The sequence below is a fragment of the Musa acuminata genome, chromosome BXJ2-5 (assembly GCF_036884655.1).
Source record: "Musa acuminata AAA Group cultivar baxijiao chromosome BXJ2-5, Cavendish_Baxijiao_AAA, whole genome shotgun sequence".
Classification (NCBI taxonomy): Eukaryota; Viridiplantae; Streptophyta; class Magnoliopsida; order Zingiberales; family Musaceae; genus Musa; species Musa acuminata.
In genome coordinates this window covers 1,949,068-1,967,034 of record NC_088342.1, presented here as the reverse complement: position 1 = coordinate 1,967,034, position 17,967 = coordinate 1,949,068, and the positions used below count along the sequence as shown (strand labels likewise).

The following is a 17,967-nucleotide window of genomic DNA, read 5'->3' as shown; positions in this document are numbered from 1 at the left end:
ATATTAATTTGCAGGAACTGATTCTAATCCGTTTTCACTTGATGCTTTGGCTATCTTCATATTTCGTGTACTTCAACGAGTAAACCATCCGGTATTTGCTATGCGCTGATTTTCGGTTGTGATTTAGTAAAATGATGCTTTATTTATGATTTTTGTAATTTTTTTACTTATAATTTTTTGTGCTTTACTTTTAAAGGGAAATCTGGACAAGGCATCTCCAAATGCTGGTTATGTTTTGCTGATGTTTTACCACCTCTATGATGGCAAGGCATGTAAATTTGATAGTCTTTGGTATGGTGTATTAAGATGAGGAATTTATATACTATTCACTTCATTTTGATAAATGGACATTGGGAATTTTATTCAGAACCGCAGAGAATTTGAAAGTGAACTATATGAACGTTTTGGCTCGTTGGTCAAGATGCCTTTGCTCAAACCAGATAGGTATGAACTATAAAAACTATTATAAGTTATAACATTGTTTTAATGAAAACATTGTGAACTAAGTTGTAACTTCATTACCCTGCAGCATTGGGATTTAGTTTATATTTCTTACTCAATTAGTCTACAGAACTTGCATGGTTTGGTGACTTTTGTCCTACATTATTTCCTTATGATGCAGAAGATATTTGTGCTGTTTTCCAGGAATCCATTACCTGATCCTGTTAAGGATATACTAAATGAAGGCATAAATCTTTACAGACTTCACACAAACAGGCATGGAAGGTAAAATACAATATGTATTAAGATATCTCTATATTAGTATTTCTGAAGAATTCATTAGTCTAATGGTGTTGATGCAGTAGTATTGCCATGTAAATTAGCCTACAGAAAATAGCCATTTCTGTTTTATGATTGTCATTAGTAATATGCATATTTGCTGAAGTATATGAAAATATGAAATTAATTCCGAATTACTTAGACTATCAAATCCGGCTTAGCATCAAATCCATGAGAGATGAACAAGATTTGAGACCAGTCAGATGGTTTTGAAAGCCATCTCATTGGAATCTCATCCGGTTCCATCTTATCATGTACATGTTTTCATTTTATCATTGGACATGTCTTAAGTGCATATGACGGACTCTTAAAGCACCCACTCTGACATTAGGATAAGTTTGGTGTTGCTTGTTCACTTCGCTTGACTTTCCAACTTGGGAATTGATAATTAATATGACAGGCTTTTCAGTACTGAATGGGGAAGAGAAGCGGGAACCATATTTAATGCAAAGTGGTTGGGAGGTTCGGCCTGAAATTCTTTAATCAGTTGGTGAGTCAGGTGGATTTTTATTGGACTTGACCAACAGATGGCCATTAGGAGTCCAAGTCATTTTGAGTGGAAAAGAAAATCTATCTGCAGGAAATTATGAGGAAAATTTTGGGGATAATTTTTTTTTCTTATTCTTAATAGGAGCCTCTCTGCATTCGAAAACATAGTTACCGTGAGTCTCATATGTTCAAATAGAACTAGAGAAATTTTATTGAATAAAAATATATCAACTGAATCTTAGTTTCATAGGCCAAATGACCCTTGTTTATCTTCTTCCCTTAACCTTTGTGTTAGTACACCTGATTCTTTTTTTCCCCTATTTACCCCTTCTACCTTTCTGTCCCTTTCACCGCTTCAATTTTAAACAACTGTCTTATTTGTTGTTGTATGGAAACACTCTTAAGTTCTAGTGAGTACTGAACACTATGTTATGTATGTTATTGTGATGAATCTGATGATGACCTTTCTCTGTGACCTCTGATTAAGATTAGACATGTATTTAAATCATGACTTTATCTTTGTTCAATATAGATTTGGATGAGACATTAACTACTAACAAACTTTCTTTATACATGAGGTTTTTATAACTTCTTTGTTGCAAACTTTCATGTAGTTTTTGCGGATTCATTCACCTTACAAATCAAACACAAGTTTTCAACGATAAATCTTGGTCTGATACTAATACTGATTGGTGACCAAATTGATATGTATAAGCATAGTTATCAGATTCTTACTGAACCCAGTGTTGGACCAGAAAAATGAAGAACCAAACCACTAACTGGTCTAATTTACTTGTTGGATCAGTTATTGTTAAAAAATTGCAAAAAACCGGTTGACCTGACCTGTTTTTGGATAACCCATATGAATTGGCCAGATCAATAAAACCAATTCAGTTTTGTAAATATAGATAAGATTACTCAAATACCCATGACTTAAATGTTTTCATTAATTAAGAGGGTAATTGTATCAATTTTGAAATTAGGCTTAACATGAGAAAGAAAGTAATCCTCTCTTATTTAATCGCATCATTTTTTAAGATGCCCTCTCTTCCTCCGACCATCTCTCTCCCCTGCCTCAGACCCTCCAATCATTATTCTCTCTCCACCTCTCTTCTCATATATTCTGTTCATATTGCAACACTCTGTTTTAGTGATATTTACTTGTTACTTGTTAGTTTTCTCTATTTTATTTGCTTTCCTGCTCTGCCTGTTTGTTGGTTTAATTTTATTTAGTTTTCTCTATTTTATGGTGCAGCCAATCACTTGTGATGTGGACAGTGTTGTTGTTCATCTTACACCTTTGGGCAATACCTAATATTAATGTAATGCCTTCCTGTTGCGTGCCCAGCCCTATTTTTGTTCTTTGAAAGAGAATAATCCATTCTTCTGAAGTTATTGCCCAATAATAATAGAATTTGGATGAAATCATCGAGTCATTTATTGACCTAAAGCTAGATTAACTGCAGATGATTGTATATATCGGAATACAAAAAATTAATCATGTCTCTAAATTTCTTTCCAGAAATTGGTTTTCCATTTTTTTAATTTACTCTTCTATCTTAATAGCTAAATGGAAATGATTTCCTATTGCATGTTAACTAACAAAAAACATTGTCAACATAGAATGGAACCTGCCAAAGGCTCATATGCAAAAGAGTGGGCTCGTTGGGAGAAAAGGCTGCGAGAGATTTTGTTTGGAAATGCTGATCATCTTAACTCCATTCAGGTGCAAGACCATGTTAGGTTTTTATTTTGCACATTGTACAATTTCTTTTACTACAGTCAGCAAAGGTGATTCCTTTCTGTACATGGTTCCAGTTTAAATTCATGTAGTACATTATCATGGCTGTGACAGCATCTTTGTGCACCCTATATATATGCATATCATTTATCCTGACCATCTAGTATGCAATTGTTATTGAAGTTACAATTTGAAAAAACATTTGTTCAATGTAGAATCTACTTAAAAGCAATAATATCATTATCTGTATAAGTAAATGCTATTAAAGTTACAATCTACAGAAAAACCATTGTTTAAACTTTAATGCACCATGTACAGAAAAGAAGTCAAATAATACCAATTTCTGTTTGATGGCTGCCATTTTCCTACTTGGGAGGTAATTAATTGTTCAATGAAGGGCTGAATTTTCCACAAGGCATATAATCTTAATATCTATTATAACAACCTTTATCATGTGCATATCTCCTTAATTAGTTATTCTATCAACTATTGATCAGCTAAGGTGGATTTCATTCTTCTCTTGTTTGGTCTCCATCATGTAAGTTATTTCCATTATCAACTCATTTTGATTTGTCAAGTAGTAACATGATGAACAAGAGAAACAACAGTAGAGTTCTCATGATAACAATCATAATCAATTATACAGAAAATGTAATGCTTGATAATGGAAGAATATTTGAAGTATTGATACTTCCTATATGTTTGTCATAGATTCTAGTAAGTTATGTCAGAGGGTCGACATGGCACTGTCAATGACTTCTTATCCTTTTCTTGATTGTCTAGAATGCAATTTATGGAATATTTTGATATTTGATCCTGTTGATTGAAGCATTTTACTCTATGTCATCCATATTTTGTATTCCTTAATTTATCATTTTCTTGGACTTCAAAGTAAACAAGGTAAATGCATATATATATATATATATATATATATATATATATATATATATATATATATATATATGGTTCGGTAAGTTGTTTATTTTTTGTTCATATTCATCTGAGATATGTTGGCATCTACTTTCTAGGTTCCATTTGACTACGCTGTGAAACAAGTCCTAGAGCAGCTGAAGGATGTGGCAAAAGGCGAGTACAAGACCCCTGATAATACTGAGAAGAGGAAGTTTGGTAACATCGTTTTTGCTGCTGTCACACTGCCTGTCGGAGAAATTAAAAACCTCTTGGATAAGGTAATACCTGATCTATGCATTCTTGTATGCAGTATTTTGGACCTCACAATCCCTCAAATTCCATTGGTACCATTCCTATTCTTACCTACTCGCACTGTAATGTTACAATGTTGTAACTGTCGTCTAGTGGTACTACAGTAACCTCAAACTTTTGTTTCTGAAACAGTTAGCGAATGAGGATCCAAAAGCCAAGAGTTTCCTTGAGGACAATAGCTTGGTGAACAATCTGATGAAAGCGCATGTAACGCTTGCCCATAAAAGAAGTCATGGTGTCACTACTGTTGCTAGTTATGGTGTCTTTTTGAATCAGAATCTCCCTGTTGATTTTACGGCATTGCTATTCTCTGACAAGCTAGCTGCTTTAGAAGCACAACTGGGGTCGATCAATGGTGAAAAGATAAACTCCAAAAATGAGTGGCCTCATGCGACGCTTTGGACTGCACCAGGCACAGCACCGAAGGAGGCTAATACACTGCCTCAATTGGTTTCCGAAGGTAAAGCAACAAGGATCGACATTGTACCACCAGTTACTGTAAGTGGTGAACTGGATTTCTATTAAGTGCTCTGACCAGGCTGCCCCCGCATCTTGGTGCAAGAATTAATAAAAGGGAGATTTCCGGATGAGGCCTGTGGATTCTGTACAAAGCAGATAGATGTTCTATGCAAGTTGTTTGTTGCAGTTTTGTAGGGAAATAAGAAAGATGTTTTAGCCACGGAGTCCCAGAGTATGTCCTCCTGGGTGTTGTGTATGTTTTGCTTTTATTTATCCCATTATTTTTATGAGCTTGAATTTTTGTAACACCGAGCTTCAGTTTTGACACATCACAACTCATGTAAACAACTTACAAAGGCTGTGTCCATGTAATGTTGAGAATCATATCCTGAGTTGAATTCCAAGGAGAATATGTTGAGAATCATATTCCAAGTCTTCGAAATGTGAAAACATTTGGAAACATTGTTCACTCAATAAATCAGTGTTACCGTTCATTTTTCTCCCCTCTTTCATATTGATTTCTTGTCGACCATTTATGTTCGACAAAGCCAGTCAAAAAAAATCGTCCCTACATTACGCCTCGAGGGTACAACTCCAGCATTTAGAGAGCCAAAGTTGCTTTATCAGGAGGAACTCACAGATCATGTACTCCTCGGGAGAGAGAGGTACAAGAAAATGACACAAGGAAAAGGCCAGCAGGATGCGGGCACATGTTCGCACAAAACCATTAGAAAGAGTAAAGCTCAATGAGCTCGGTATATGGAGGAGGGTCTTAAAGCTGAAAAAAAGAAAGGAGAGCGAGCGAGAAGATACTTTGCTCAAAGTTTTGTTAGATCTCTCCTTTGACTACCCTTTCTCTCTCCTCGCGCATATAACCACTCCACATGTTGTGCAGATTGCAAACATAGAGATGGTTTCCAAGTAAAGAAAACTGGTGAGAATAATAAAATGAAGAATTCTATGCTTAAACGTAAAACAATGAGTTACAACAATCTCTCTCTCTCTCTCTCTCTCTCTCTCTCTCTCTCTCTCTCTCTCTCTCCATGTAATAAATATAATATGGATGTACTTCGCTGGAAATTTGTCATGCTGATCCACCGAAGTTTGCACATACACTCAATGGGCTGTACCTCGCATGTGAATCTTGAATGATCTCCATCAAAATACTTTGACAATGGACTCCGAATGCACATGATCTTTCCAAAATTGTTAAACTACTAGTGGCATTTCGGGACTGAAGGTGGGTGCTGTCACACCCTAACAATCAATCAAGACAGTCAGTCTCTCTTAACAATCAAAAGAAGTGGAAATCAGTGAGTGCAGCTTTTTGAGTTCTTCTTGCAGCCGCTGGGACTTTCTACGATCAAAACTCATATAGAGTGCTTCACTTTCACAAGTCGCCTACACCTATCTATCGAATGAGAGAGAACCAGAAATTTAGGTACGCAACAGGGAACAGTAGCTCGCTGTTTTCTCAACGCAGCTGCTCTTCATCACAGAGGACGATCCCATGTTCCCAACTTGATCTTCTTCTTAATATGTAATCTCTGTTACCGTCAGCTGTCGGCATGTGACTCTCGGTGTGGCTGTAAGCACAGACTATTTTAGTTTGGAAGAACCTTTAGATCTAATCCCTGTTGGTACTGCTTACCCATTGACTCTCTGTGTCTCCTCCTTTCTTTTTTTATGCTAACAATTCGCACACCGAATTCAACTGCTTCACGACCCGAATCCAATGGCGTTGAGCCACTCACTTAGTGTGATCATCATGTCTTCATTGAATCCAAGTCGTCTCTGTGATCTTAGTTAACCCCTCCCAGTGAGTGGGGAATCCACAAGTGGAGCTCGAACGAGGGAAAAGGATTGGCATTCATCTCACGAGTGCACTAGTGATATCACTCGTGCACTTCCACCTCTCGCTCCTTCTTTTCTTCTTCCATCCACAACTTCCAGCCTTTCGATGCTCTCCAAACTCTCGTTAACCATAACTTGCGTAATCAAACCCTCCTTTCTCTCTCAGCCAAATCTAAGCATGCTAGGATCCTAGACCGGTGCAGTTCAGACCTCAAAACAGAGGCCATTTGAGGAGCTAAATCAAGCAATAGTGTCATCCAATTGCTTTCTGCATCCAAAGGCAGGACTAGGCCTCTCTACCTCCTCATCAAGCATTGAGCCAGCTCTACGGCGACCTCCAAGGGTAGCCATCGGCCAGCGTCGAGTAGCCCAAAGTTCAAGGAACACACTTGGATCTATCTCTCAGAAGCTAAACCCTACCTTTCTCCATGCAACAAAAAAGTGGGAATTCCTTTAAACATTCCCATTCCCTGTAGATCACAGCCCTGTAACCGAAGGATGACAGTGGTCTCACTGTCTTGGAAGGGATGAAAGGACAAAATGGAACTCAAAGAGAGGAGAGACACACTACTCTCACACCCCCCATTCTTCCAACACTTGTACTCATCTACACACACTAGCCTATCAATGAGATTTTTTTTCTCCCAGTAGATGCGAGGATTTCATCTACAGAAGCGACAGTGAAGCAGTACAATGATCTCACTGCACCGGAAGAAATAAAGGGGTATATATATATATATATATATATATATATATATATATATATATATATATATATATGATGTTTTAATTTAGATTAGTAGTCTCTAAATTAATCATTATGATATTATAATTTTTTTTAATATAAGAAAATCATCCTAAAACTCTGGTGTTAGATGGGGCTCCCAAGCAGCAAAATGATATTGCACCGCGCATCGCTCGCTTGCATAGTTAAAAATCGATGTTAGATAGTTTTCGAATTATTTTTGTGTGTTATGTCAACTACGATAAATAGTACAAAACGTTATGGCTCCTTATATAGTGTGGGATGGTGCGCTTCTGACGTTGTTCACTATTTACTTATATGATCAAAAATTATTATTTTTGGATAGTTTAGATCACTTTTATATGTTACGAAGCGTCAATCATCTCAGTACCTTGAAACCTTGGTTGACATAAGGCTGACTCCCGAATAAAACATAATTATATCTTAAGATTTTTTTATACTGATCAAAATCATTATCATATATGTTAATTAATATTTTCAAAATATCTATTGAGGTTTTCAAACCTTAATTTTTGATAGACGAATTCCATATCTCATCATTAAATTAAAATATTAGGTTAAAAAAATATTAAATTCTAAAATCTCAAGTATTTTATTTTTGTTTACTTTGTGATTTAAATTCATTAATATTAATAATAATTATAAGTGGTTAATCTGGTTCTGTAAAATGGATTTTCACGATAGTGGCATATAATTTCTTAGTATAATATAAATCAATAAAATGATATTTTTCAGGATATTTAAGTAAAAGAAATTTATTTCTTCCCTATTTATTCATCAGCTTTGCTCCGATTTTGGGTAACCAAAAAAAAAGCCTCAAAGAGGAGAGGGAGAGAGAGAGAGCGCTCAACGCTTGCGCTTTATTCTCTTCGCTACAAATTGGATACTTTGCTGTGCCCCGAGGACGAGGTTGAGGAGAAAGAAAGGGCGGTGTCTGTGAATGTGAGCGCTCCATTGCTTCCCCCATTCTCCCATTCTCTCTTTTTTCTTCCGTTCAGTGCCCATATCGGAGTTTCTGTATCCAAAATCTGATCTTTACCACCCCGCATTGCGTTAGACTTGTAGCCCGAAGCTTTAAATCGAAGTCCCATTTGCGAAAGGAGAGGTTTTTCGTTCCCTTTCCGCTTTGGACTGGAGAGGATCCTCAGGCTCCTGCTCGGTTCTCGTTGTTTTCCGCCATAGACCCTCGGGTGATGTACCTTTGTCGAGGGTGATAGCCGGCTTTCTCTTTTCCTGCGGCTTCCTAGTTCCCTGATCCATCTCCGTGGGAAAATCTTTCGAATCGGTCTTTTGTCACGTAGCACGCAGAAAAAGGGCGGCTTTTGCTGTTCTTCTCCATTGGGATCCAAACAAGGCCCAGATTTCTGAAGGCTTCTAGGTGGGGAGGGGAACCACCTCGCGGCGGCTGCATGAAGGAGTGCTGAAACAATGAGAGATGAGAACTCGAAGAAAAGCAAGGTTTTCCTGCCGAAAGATTTGATTTTTATTGTTGTGCCTCTGTTTGGTCTGAAAGATTGCTGATTATGTCCGGTTTTTCCCTCTCATTTTGTTGGAGAAGCTATCATGGTCCAAGACGCTTGTTAGGAAATGGTTCAACATCAAGAGCAAGCCTCAGGATTTCCATGCGGATGATGATTTAGCTGGAGAAGGTAGTTCTAATTGCTTCTATTCCTATGGCAGTTGTTCTCATGCTTACAGCTTTAAGTTGTTTTGTGTTGAGTTATCATGTAGTGTCTTGGGTTAGAAATTTCTACTACATGAATTTGGATAGGGGATATTATATTTCTTCTTGATTGCTTTGCCATATGCCCTGCTTGTTAGTAGGCTTTCGCTTACATCTGCAACTGAAATATCATCCTGTTGATGTGTTGTGCAGTACTAAATCTGTTCCTTTGGCTATGCATAAACTCGTAAAAGTCATTAGAATATAAGTACACCAGCCAGTAGCCACACCCTTTTTCTTGGTCTCTTCCTTTTCTTTATTCGTTATTCTCTGTGTTCATCAGGAGGTGATGGGGAATGGAGGACCAGCTTCACAGAAAGGGAGACATGCACAGTAAAGAAAAGCAGAACAGGTATAAAGTATCGGGCTTTCTCTGGTTAATAACTTTGGACCACAAATACATAGCTAGTTTCTTTTGTTTCGCCTGTTCCGGCTTTCACAATTTCTTTCTTGGTAATTTTCCTTCATGGTCCTCAGAGCGATTGTACAAGAAGAATTACGATCGAGTTTGGCAAGGAAAATTAGATGTTGACGCAGCTCAAAGTACAGATGTTCAGGACTACAAGTAATCTTCCTCTTTTTTTTTTTGGCTCCTTTCAATCTTTTTATCTTTGAGTGGCCTCCAATTTGATATGTGATCCAAAAATGTTCTACTCTTTGGTTTCTAGAATTTTTCTCTCGACATGGAATGTAGGTGGGAAGTCTCCACCGAGAAATTTGAATCTTGAGGAGTGGATCCATGCTTCACCTCCCGCAGACATATATGTTTTGGGGTTAATTTTTCTGCTTTCCTCCTGTAAATTTTAAGATATTTGAAAGAAAATAGAAACACGCTATAGCAGTATAAAATTAGTGACACTGAAGTAGTTTATGTCAACTATATTCCTTTTTTCCTTTCAGATTTCAAGAGATCGTTCCTCTCAATGCTGGAAACGTCCTCGGCGCAGAAGACAACGTTCCAGCAAAGAAATGGCTGGCGCTTATTAGAAAAACACTGAATACTCTTCCTGGCACATACAGTTGCGGCAGCTATAGTATATCATCCCCTGTTCCTGATCCACTTGTGGAACTAGATGCTGATTTTGAGGGGTCCTCAACAGGGAAGAAAAATTCGTCATTCTTCCACCGGCGTTCATTCCATTCCATGAGTCGTAGTATGAGTATTGATGGTGATATCATGGTAATGCAACCGAGGTTGGAACGCCGGTTTAGTGTTTGTGATCCGGTGAGCATTGTGAGCAGACCAAGTAACTTTGATCCCAGTTTTAGATGTGGAGGCTTATTCGATGACAAGAAATTTGGGGGAGAATCACCTTCTACAGGTTTTTTCTCACCGTTGTCATGTGCTTATGGTGATCCAGCATACGTAGAGGAACGGGATATTTCGTCATATCACTCTAGGTACTTCCTATCAACGATTTCATCAATTTGATTTGTTCCGTTCTTACTGATAAGTTTTATATCTTTTAGAAATTCTGAATAATGCTATGTTACAGTTCTAGATATTGCTTGGTCGCAAGTAAACAGATGGTTGGCATATTTCTCACAGTTTGGGTACGAAGTGAAATCAGAGGTGACGTGAAGAACTTGAAGGTTTCTTGTGTTGGCAGGGGATTAATGGGTTATCTTGGAAATAAGGTAATCCAGGTCATGGACTGATGTTCTACTTCACTTAGTATCTCATGCCTTAAAGGACATGAATGCTGCAAAATCATCTCTTCTTGACTCCTGATTGATTTAATTTCTGAAGTCATGCTAAAACCATCCCTCTTCACCCCCACCCCTCCCTCAAATCCTTTTATTTTTGCATTTGTATTTGTTGCAACTTCTACAGTTCCTTTTGTGTGTGCTTGTCCTGAATAAAAAGAAGTCTTCTTCTTTTCTTTCCAGGGTTCAATATCAATCAGCATGTCTTTGCACCAAACTAGCTTCTGCTTCATCTGTAGTCATTTGACATCAGGACAGAAAGAGGGGGATGAACTACGGAGGAACTCAGATGTTATGGAAATTTTAAGAAAAACTAGATTCCCTCCGGTGCATAGAATATGTGATGAGAAGTCTCCCGAAACAATTCTCGATCACGAGTAAGCCTGTTATATTGCTATTCAATTCACTCATGTTTCTCTCAGACCACAAAGGGCCAGCACTCATGAGAAGCATGCTCTGATTCCTTTTCTTATGTCAGTCGTATCATATGGCTTGGAGATTTGAACTACCGCATTGCTCTTTCCTATCAGTCAGCAAAGGCTCTAGTTGAGATGCACAACTGGAGAGCACTGTTGGAAAAAGATCAGGTGGTTCACCATTCTTTTCGACTACATGTTTCTTAGTGTTGCTTTTTGGTTAGCATATTGTAAGATTATTCTGAAGTATGGAAATCTCTCAAGGTATTGAATCTAGTTCCTTTTAGATTCTCTCTTAGGAGTGCATAAAGGTCTCGTGTGGCCCAGGAAAAGCCATTATTCTTCAATTCCTCTTTATGCATTCATAAACTGGTTGTATAAGTATCTAATCCCTTTTTGTCAGAACAGCTTCGGATAGAGCAAAGATGTGGACGTGTTTTTGAAGGGTGGAAAGAAGGAAGAATATTTTTTCCTCCAACTTATAAATATTCAAACAACTCAGACAGATATGCAGGGGATGACATACACCGAAAAGAGAAGCGGCGGACACCTGCATGGTAGAATCTTAAATAACCTCTTTGGCAAAAGCTTCTCATTATGTGTTCTTAGTTTCTAAAAGTTGCATCTTTGTCTTTTTTTATTATATCCTCAATTTTCTGAAGCTAATAAGGGCCCTTTTTTGTTCTGTTGAAGGTGTGACCGAATACTATGGTATGGTAGAGGTCTTACACAATTGACTTACTTGCATGGAGAGTCTAGATTCTCCGATCATAGACCCGTATACAGCATTTTCAATGCAGAGGTTGAAATTATCAATCGCAACCGGTTTAGGAACATGGGCTGTTCTAGCTCTCGGGTAGAGGTGGAAGAACTCTTGCCTTACTCACATGGTTTCACAGAACCCAGTTTCTACTGTTGAGGCTGAAAACAACTGAATAAAAATAAAGGTCATAAATTTTGTCTTTTATTGAAGAGTCAGCCAGGCATGCCATCATTACAACTCCTTTTGGCCTTTTCTACGTGACATCGTGCATTGTTGATCACTTCCTGTCATTACTGATTTCTTTTCTCATCACTGCAGGTTGTTCTGCACTTATTCGGCCCAATAATTATCTTCATAATCTTTCTGTACTCGGCATCTACCAAGGACAGCAGGTGCTTATTCCTCATTTAAACAAATCCAATAGTTCAAGTAACTGCATTCTTTTATATCTATAAAATTTGTCTGTGAACAGTTCAACATCTTTCCATTCATAATATTTTTTATCAGATTTCTTACCCAAAGTAAATTTCAACTATGGCATGTTTGTATTTGAATTCTATAGACCTGCAATTTCAGCTAAATTTATCTTGTCATCTATGGTTTCCAGCAACCACCAGGGAACAGACACTTAGAGATTAACCCAAAGGTAATTGCTTTTCCTTTCCATTTGAACTCATCTCTGAAACTACTTTCGGATTTACAGCTTGCATTTTCTGCTTGTCTGACTGCCAGGAGAAACTATTTGGTTGCTGAACATCCAGTCAAAAGTCTTGTTCAAGGACCCCATTCCAAAATCATTTGGCTACTACTAACAACACAAATTAACCAGCTAATTCTTTTCTTTCATTCAAACAAGCAGTCGGACAGTTCATTAGGTTGATCAAGGAAGCTGCCCAGAGAACCTGGATCACTGTGGTACTGTTAAATAGGTGTCATCAGATCTCAAGTTTTGATCCATATTTGTTCTGACTGAGTGTAGGGAATTTTTGGTAGAGAGGATTAAGGCAACAAACAACTGTGTGTACAGTTCTTTCTGTTATACATGTTGGGAAAAGGGAAGGTGGAGATCTGAGTTCACTCATTGCCACAGTGATAAAGGAATGTGGCTATTATATGTTTAAAGGTCATGACAGATGGTGTTTTCACTGAAAAAGATGTGCCATTGATGATATATAGATGTTACTTTTTCTTTTTTTTTTTGCTTCTTTTTTTACTGGGAAATTGTTCTAAAAGCATGAACATGACAGATCTGGTTGGCAGAACTGGAGACATGAACTTTATGAGGACTCAAGAAATTGTCAGAGTACAAGTGTGTGTGTATATATATATATATATATATATATATATATATATAAATATATTGGGCTATACCTTTTTGGTTGTTGAAAGATCAAGTGGGGGCATTCATTACAAATTCATGGATCACAGTATAAAACTGCTGCTTGGGCTTCTCTTTTGGATGAACAGTGAGTTACATCTCATGGATATCATTTAAACTATTTGAGATGAGTTGACATATGCAATCTTTCACTCTTTTTATCATGCAAATCAGATATTGAAGTTAATTTATTGATAGAAAAAAGCAGGGCAACCAATCCTATTGATGGAAACTTATTAGATTTGGGTTAAGAACTAAACCTAGTGTAGTGTTTTCATCATCCTAATGTCAAATGAGTTGGGGCATTTGCTGAGCCCATAATGTAGAATTAGATTCAGATATCCAAAATTTGTGAGATTATGAACTTGTATGCGACTTGATACAAACATGCATACAAATTCATCAAAATATATCTTAATCCACCTTGAACATGAACCGCTATAAGTGCATCAGAGTTCTTCAGCAAGACAGAACTCGGCTTACAACACCTGCATCTGAGCTTTGAGGCCGACGAGTTGTTCTTGACATGGTTTACGTTGGCACAGAGATCTGAGACTGCTCAGGTCACACCAATCTCCTCCTCTTTCAACGCAGACCTGTCAATGTTGTCAGAAGTACTTGAAACACTGCCTTGACAAATTGCATAGAAAATGCTCTGACGAGACGTCCAGCCACAAGTAAACATGAACTCAGCTTTTATCTCTGCGACCATGAAAACTGTCACTCCATGTACAAAGTTTCTGAGGGAAGCTGTGAGACTTGTTTTGATTAGAAGAAGACTGCTCAGCTGAACAAAGAAAGAGAGAGAGATGGGAGAGATTTCTGCACTATCTTCCTTTGTGATGGTCTCTCTCTCTCTCTCTCTGAGCTTTTGGACAATCCATCAAGCGAACTGTGTTGATCTTTTGCAACCAACACGTATTTTTGATGTCTCATTGCACAAGGATCTCAAATATACTCAAAAAGAACCATCAGACCACGGTAGACATGCTGAAGAACAAGAAGAAGAATGCGTATCCACGTCTCTGCCAAACCTCGGACGTCGGCACGAGCGGCGAGACACGCGTGGGAGGGAGCCGGGAAACGACGCGACGGGGCACGTACGTCAGCGTTCGTACGTGCCTGCTCGTCAATCAAGCCCGACGCGCTTACGCCTTCCGAGGCTCGTCGCAAAGAAGTCTACGTGATGTGTGCATGGCTCTGTCTTGGCACGTACGTCATGAGGTGACTCTTTCCTTGGCTCACTCGCTGGTCGTATAAGAAGAGGCTTGTGTCAGAGAGAGAGAGAGAGAGAGAGAGAGAGGAATGAGGTGATGGAAGTGGCTGAGATGGAGATCACTGTTTCGCGTCTTTGTGCACGTTACTGTGCTATTAATGTTGAGAGAAAGATACGTAACATCTGCAGTTATAACATAAGAGAGGTATAGAGAAGGATTACCATATGATAGATACAATACTGATCATTTTACAGAATACTAATCAGATAAAGCTCACATTTTTTGTTGCACGGCTCGGTGGAGTTCTTCTGTAAGATGATTGAAACGACACCAAACATTTTACTTTGAAAGATGATCGATCAACATGAACTGCCTCGACAGAATCTGCTACGTATCACACGCATCATTTATTGGATATGATCAAGTTAGATGGGTGATGAACTGAACTGGTGCTTGCAGGAGCATCATGTGGCGTGCGTATCAAGTTGTCAGGTGTGTGTCGGGCTCTCTTTTGTGTGCTTGAGTTGATGGTGCCATTTGAACAGTGCTTCTCATGGGACTGTGTGTTTTGGGCAACAAGAAGCAATAGAGAGAGAGAGAGAGAGAGAGAGAGAGGGAGAGGTGATGTCACACGAGTTGGAGTGTGTGTCATGGTGTGTTCCCCGTGGCAGTTCCCAAGGAGGTATTGGGGTCACGCACCGATGCATGCTCGAAAGGCAGATGAGATACATCGCCGAAAGGGAAAGGCGAAAGATAAAGTGACATGCCATATGTCGTCACCCTCGCGTGACACTTTTTATGGAGCTCGGCTTCAATGGTTTCTAATTTTATCCTTTCCTTTTACTGCCATTTGCATGTCCTCCAAAGGTTGCTGCGATAAATTCTCGAAAAGTATTTTTAAGTTTGAGAAGTTTTCAAGAATTTTTCGGAGAGTATTTAAACTTTTTAAAAAATTATTGAATAATCTCGATTACGTGTAAATATTATTTTCCTTTCGTCTTCGTCGAATCCATCACCGTTTCTCGGCATGCACCATCGCCTCTACCATCGTCCATTCACCCTCTTCAAACCAAAGGTATTGCGGGCATGGGTGTGGGTGCCTACGTCAATCCTAATTGCCCTAGTCAAACCCTAGGGTCGTCATGCGTGCGAAAGGGATGGTCAACAGAACTAACTCACATTTGAAGATATAAATAACCAAGAGAAGGGATGTAAATGACTGACGTTAAGGTGAAGGCGTAAACAACCATGAGAGGAGAGAGGGTGGCAAACTGGGCATATGGGATAATCAACGAGGCGAAAGACAATAGCTGACATGAGTATGATGGTTATTTTTGAAAAAAAAAAGATGTTTTGTGAGAATTTTTTAAAATTTGGATACTATCCGAGAAATTCTAGAATTTCTTTAGGAATCTATCCTTATATAAATATAAAATATTTATATATTATTGCACCAAAAGTTTTTTTTGACCTAACAAGCGGTTTATGATATTTCACTATCATAATATGTCAAATGTTAGTGGATCTATGGAGCATGGATGAGCGATTCTATAGTGTATATATATATATATATATATATATATATATATATATATATATATATATATATATATATATATATATATATATATATATATAGTATTTTCTAAAAAGTTACACTCATTTTGATTTTTCTCAAATCATGCATTGTCCTTTGTTTTTCACTATCATCGTTGGTTGCCTCTACTAGACACATCATCATCTCTTGTTTCCTATGCTGCCTCCCCTCCCTTTTGTCTTATTGGAGTTACGATTCATAGCCCTCACGTGAGGAAAGAATGGATGTGAGGGTTATCGTTAGTCCTTTACTCTATCATCGCCCTTTGCCTCATTGGAGTTGTCATCTGCAACTATCGTAAGAGGAAGGAGGGCATGCAAGGGCTATTATTGGCTAATACTTTGCTATCATCATTTATCTTGCTACCCGTAGCCCTTGCATACGAAATGAGGTAGCCCTCTCACTCCCTCTTTTCTCACAAACGGGTTATAGGCGACGACTCTAGCAGGATAATGGGTGACGACTGAGCATAGGACTAACGAAAGCCCTCATGTCTCCTCTTTCCTGATGCGAGGGCTGCAGGTAGCAACACCAAGGAGATAGAAGAGGGGGGACACAATATAGGAGGTGGACAACGAAAGAGAGTTATTAAAGAGTATTGGAAGGGGCCAATTTAGATTGTTTTCGAATTAGAGATAAGTTTAAGAAAATTTAAAATATGAATAACTATCTGAAAATACTCAAAATATTTTTTTAAATCACCCTATATATATATATATGTATATATATATATATATGTATATATATATATATGTATATATATATATATATATGTATATATATATATATATATATATATATATATTATATAAAGTATTTCGAGTGATAATGTGCTATCTAACTTAACAATTGCATCAAATCTCGTCTATATATAAAATATCTTTATATTTAATTGATTTACATCAATTATTTTGATTTGATTCACACATCAACTTTAATATGATTTACATATGAGGTAATCGAACCTCTAACTAGTTTCGTTCACTAATCAAATTCTTTTGAGTATGAAAAGATAGAATTACCCTTAAAATTACTTTAAATTATCTTTATTCTATAAAGCAAATCAATTTTCCTACTGCATCCCACATGACTAAATATAGTCCAAAATCAAATTATACCTTATATTGGTGCTATTTCTCATACATAATATACTATGAATTACTAGCACATTGAAATGTTTGGATCTAAAATAAGTGATAGGCCCAACATAGTCCTATGAGGCAACTCAACCCCTATGTGTGTGAAGCATGATTTAGGTAATAATACATTTGAAATTAATCCATTGAATTTTGGACTCTTAGAAACATATCATCGTAAACAATTTCATATCCGGGATGAGAAACATGGAGTAAGCTCGAATCATTCAACATGTTTCTATCTTGCATCGTGCTCGAGTCAATTAACAAGCGTAAACCTTATATTACAAGAGTATTGATAATAATTATTCTTGATCCGACATGATTATATATTTGGATTCTAAAATCAGGTCGGATTAGATCCATGGCTTAAACATCAAGCGAAAAAAAAAGGAAAAAGAACTCTAAGTAGATATCAAATTATTTTTTTAACAAACCTAATTTTAGTATTTTCTTTTAATTTATCATCTAGTTATTCTTTCTAATGATTCATTTCTTTTTATTGTTAAACATGAAATTAAAATGTCTCCATTGAGAAATCCGATTGGTGAGTATATTTTTAAATAAGTGATAAAATTCAGGTTTGAATTCATGTATGAGTATTTTGTATATCATTTAGTTTAATATTTTTAAAAACATGAAACTAAAATTATTTCTTAATACTAAATTAGAATGGATACCATATCTGACACAGAATCATGTGGCCCAAAACTATGT

General features: G+C 37.4%; 2 protein-coding genes across 6 annotated transcripts in view; both read left to right on the top strand.

The window, feature by feature from the left end:
• The window catches only part of LOC135612080 (tRNA ligase 1-like), a 36,183-nt gene extending 31,064 nt beyond the window's left edge, over positions 1-5,119 (top strand). For all 3 annotated transcript variants that reach the window (XM_065107856.1, XM_065107857.1, XM_065107858.1), the window contains 7 exons: positions 15-91; positions 197-268; positions 368-444; positions 646-726; positions 2,893-2,995; positions 4,039-4,200; positions 4,367-5,119. In XM_065107856.1, coding sequence (XP_064963928.1) covers positions 15-91; positions 197-268; positions 368-444; positions 646-726; positions 2,893-2,995; positions 4,039-4,200; positions 4,367-4,759 — 965 coding nt within the window. In that variant the 3' untranslated portion in view covers positions 4,760-5,119. The remainder of the gene's footprint in view (positions 1-14; positions 92-196; positions 269-367; positions 445-645; positions 727-2,892; positions 2,996-4,038; positions 4,201-4,366) is intronic.
• Positions 5,120-8,116: 2,997 nt separating this feature from the next.
• On the top strand, positions 8,117-13,114 carry LOC135581087 (type IV inositol polyphosphate 5-phosphatase 7-like). Of its 3 annotated transcripts, none has more exons than XM_065107854.1 (15): positions 8,117-8,255; positions 8,371-8,771; positions 8,872-8,962; positions 9,320-9,388; positions 9,514-9,601; positions 9,705-9,809; positions 9,937-10,437; positions 10,533-10,674; positions 10,927-11,120; positions 11,222-11,330; positions 11,568-11,716; positions 11,853-12,106; positions 12,241-12,314; positions 12,530-12,568; positions 12,655-13,114. In XM_065107854.1, exons 2-12 carry the CDS (start codon positions 8,742-8,744, stop codon positions 12,076-12,078), a joined length of 1,704 nt encoding a protein of 567 aa, XP_064963926.1. In that variant the 5' UTR covers positions 8,117-8,255; positions 8,371-8,741; the 3' UTR covers positions 12,079-12,106; positions 12,241-12,314; positions 12,530-12,568; positions 12,655-13,114. The 3 variants fall into 3 exon arrangements, with proteins under 3 accessions (XP_064963926.1, XP_064963927.1, XP_064963925.1); XM_065107855.1 differs by having other exon boundaries at positions 8,129-8,255; positions 8,615-8,771; XM_065107853.1 differs by having other exon boundaries at positions 8,137-8,771.
• The last annotated feature ends 4,853 nt before the right edge of the window (positions 13,115-17,967 follow it).

Coding starts and splice junctions, on each gene's coding strand:
- LOC135581087 (XM_065107854.1), top strand. CDS start 8,742: ATGAGAGATGAGAACTCGAAGAAAAGCAAG. Junction 9,602..9,704: donor ACAGATGTTCAGGACTACAA/GTAATCTTCCTC, acceptor TTTGGTTTCTAG/AATTTTTCTCTCGACATGGA. Junction 11,717..11,852: donor AAGCGGCGGACACCTGCATG/GTAGAATCTTAA, acceptor GTTCTGTTGAAG/GTGTGACCGAATACTATGGT.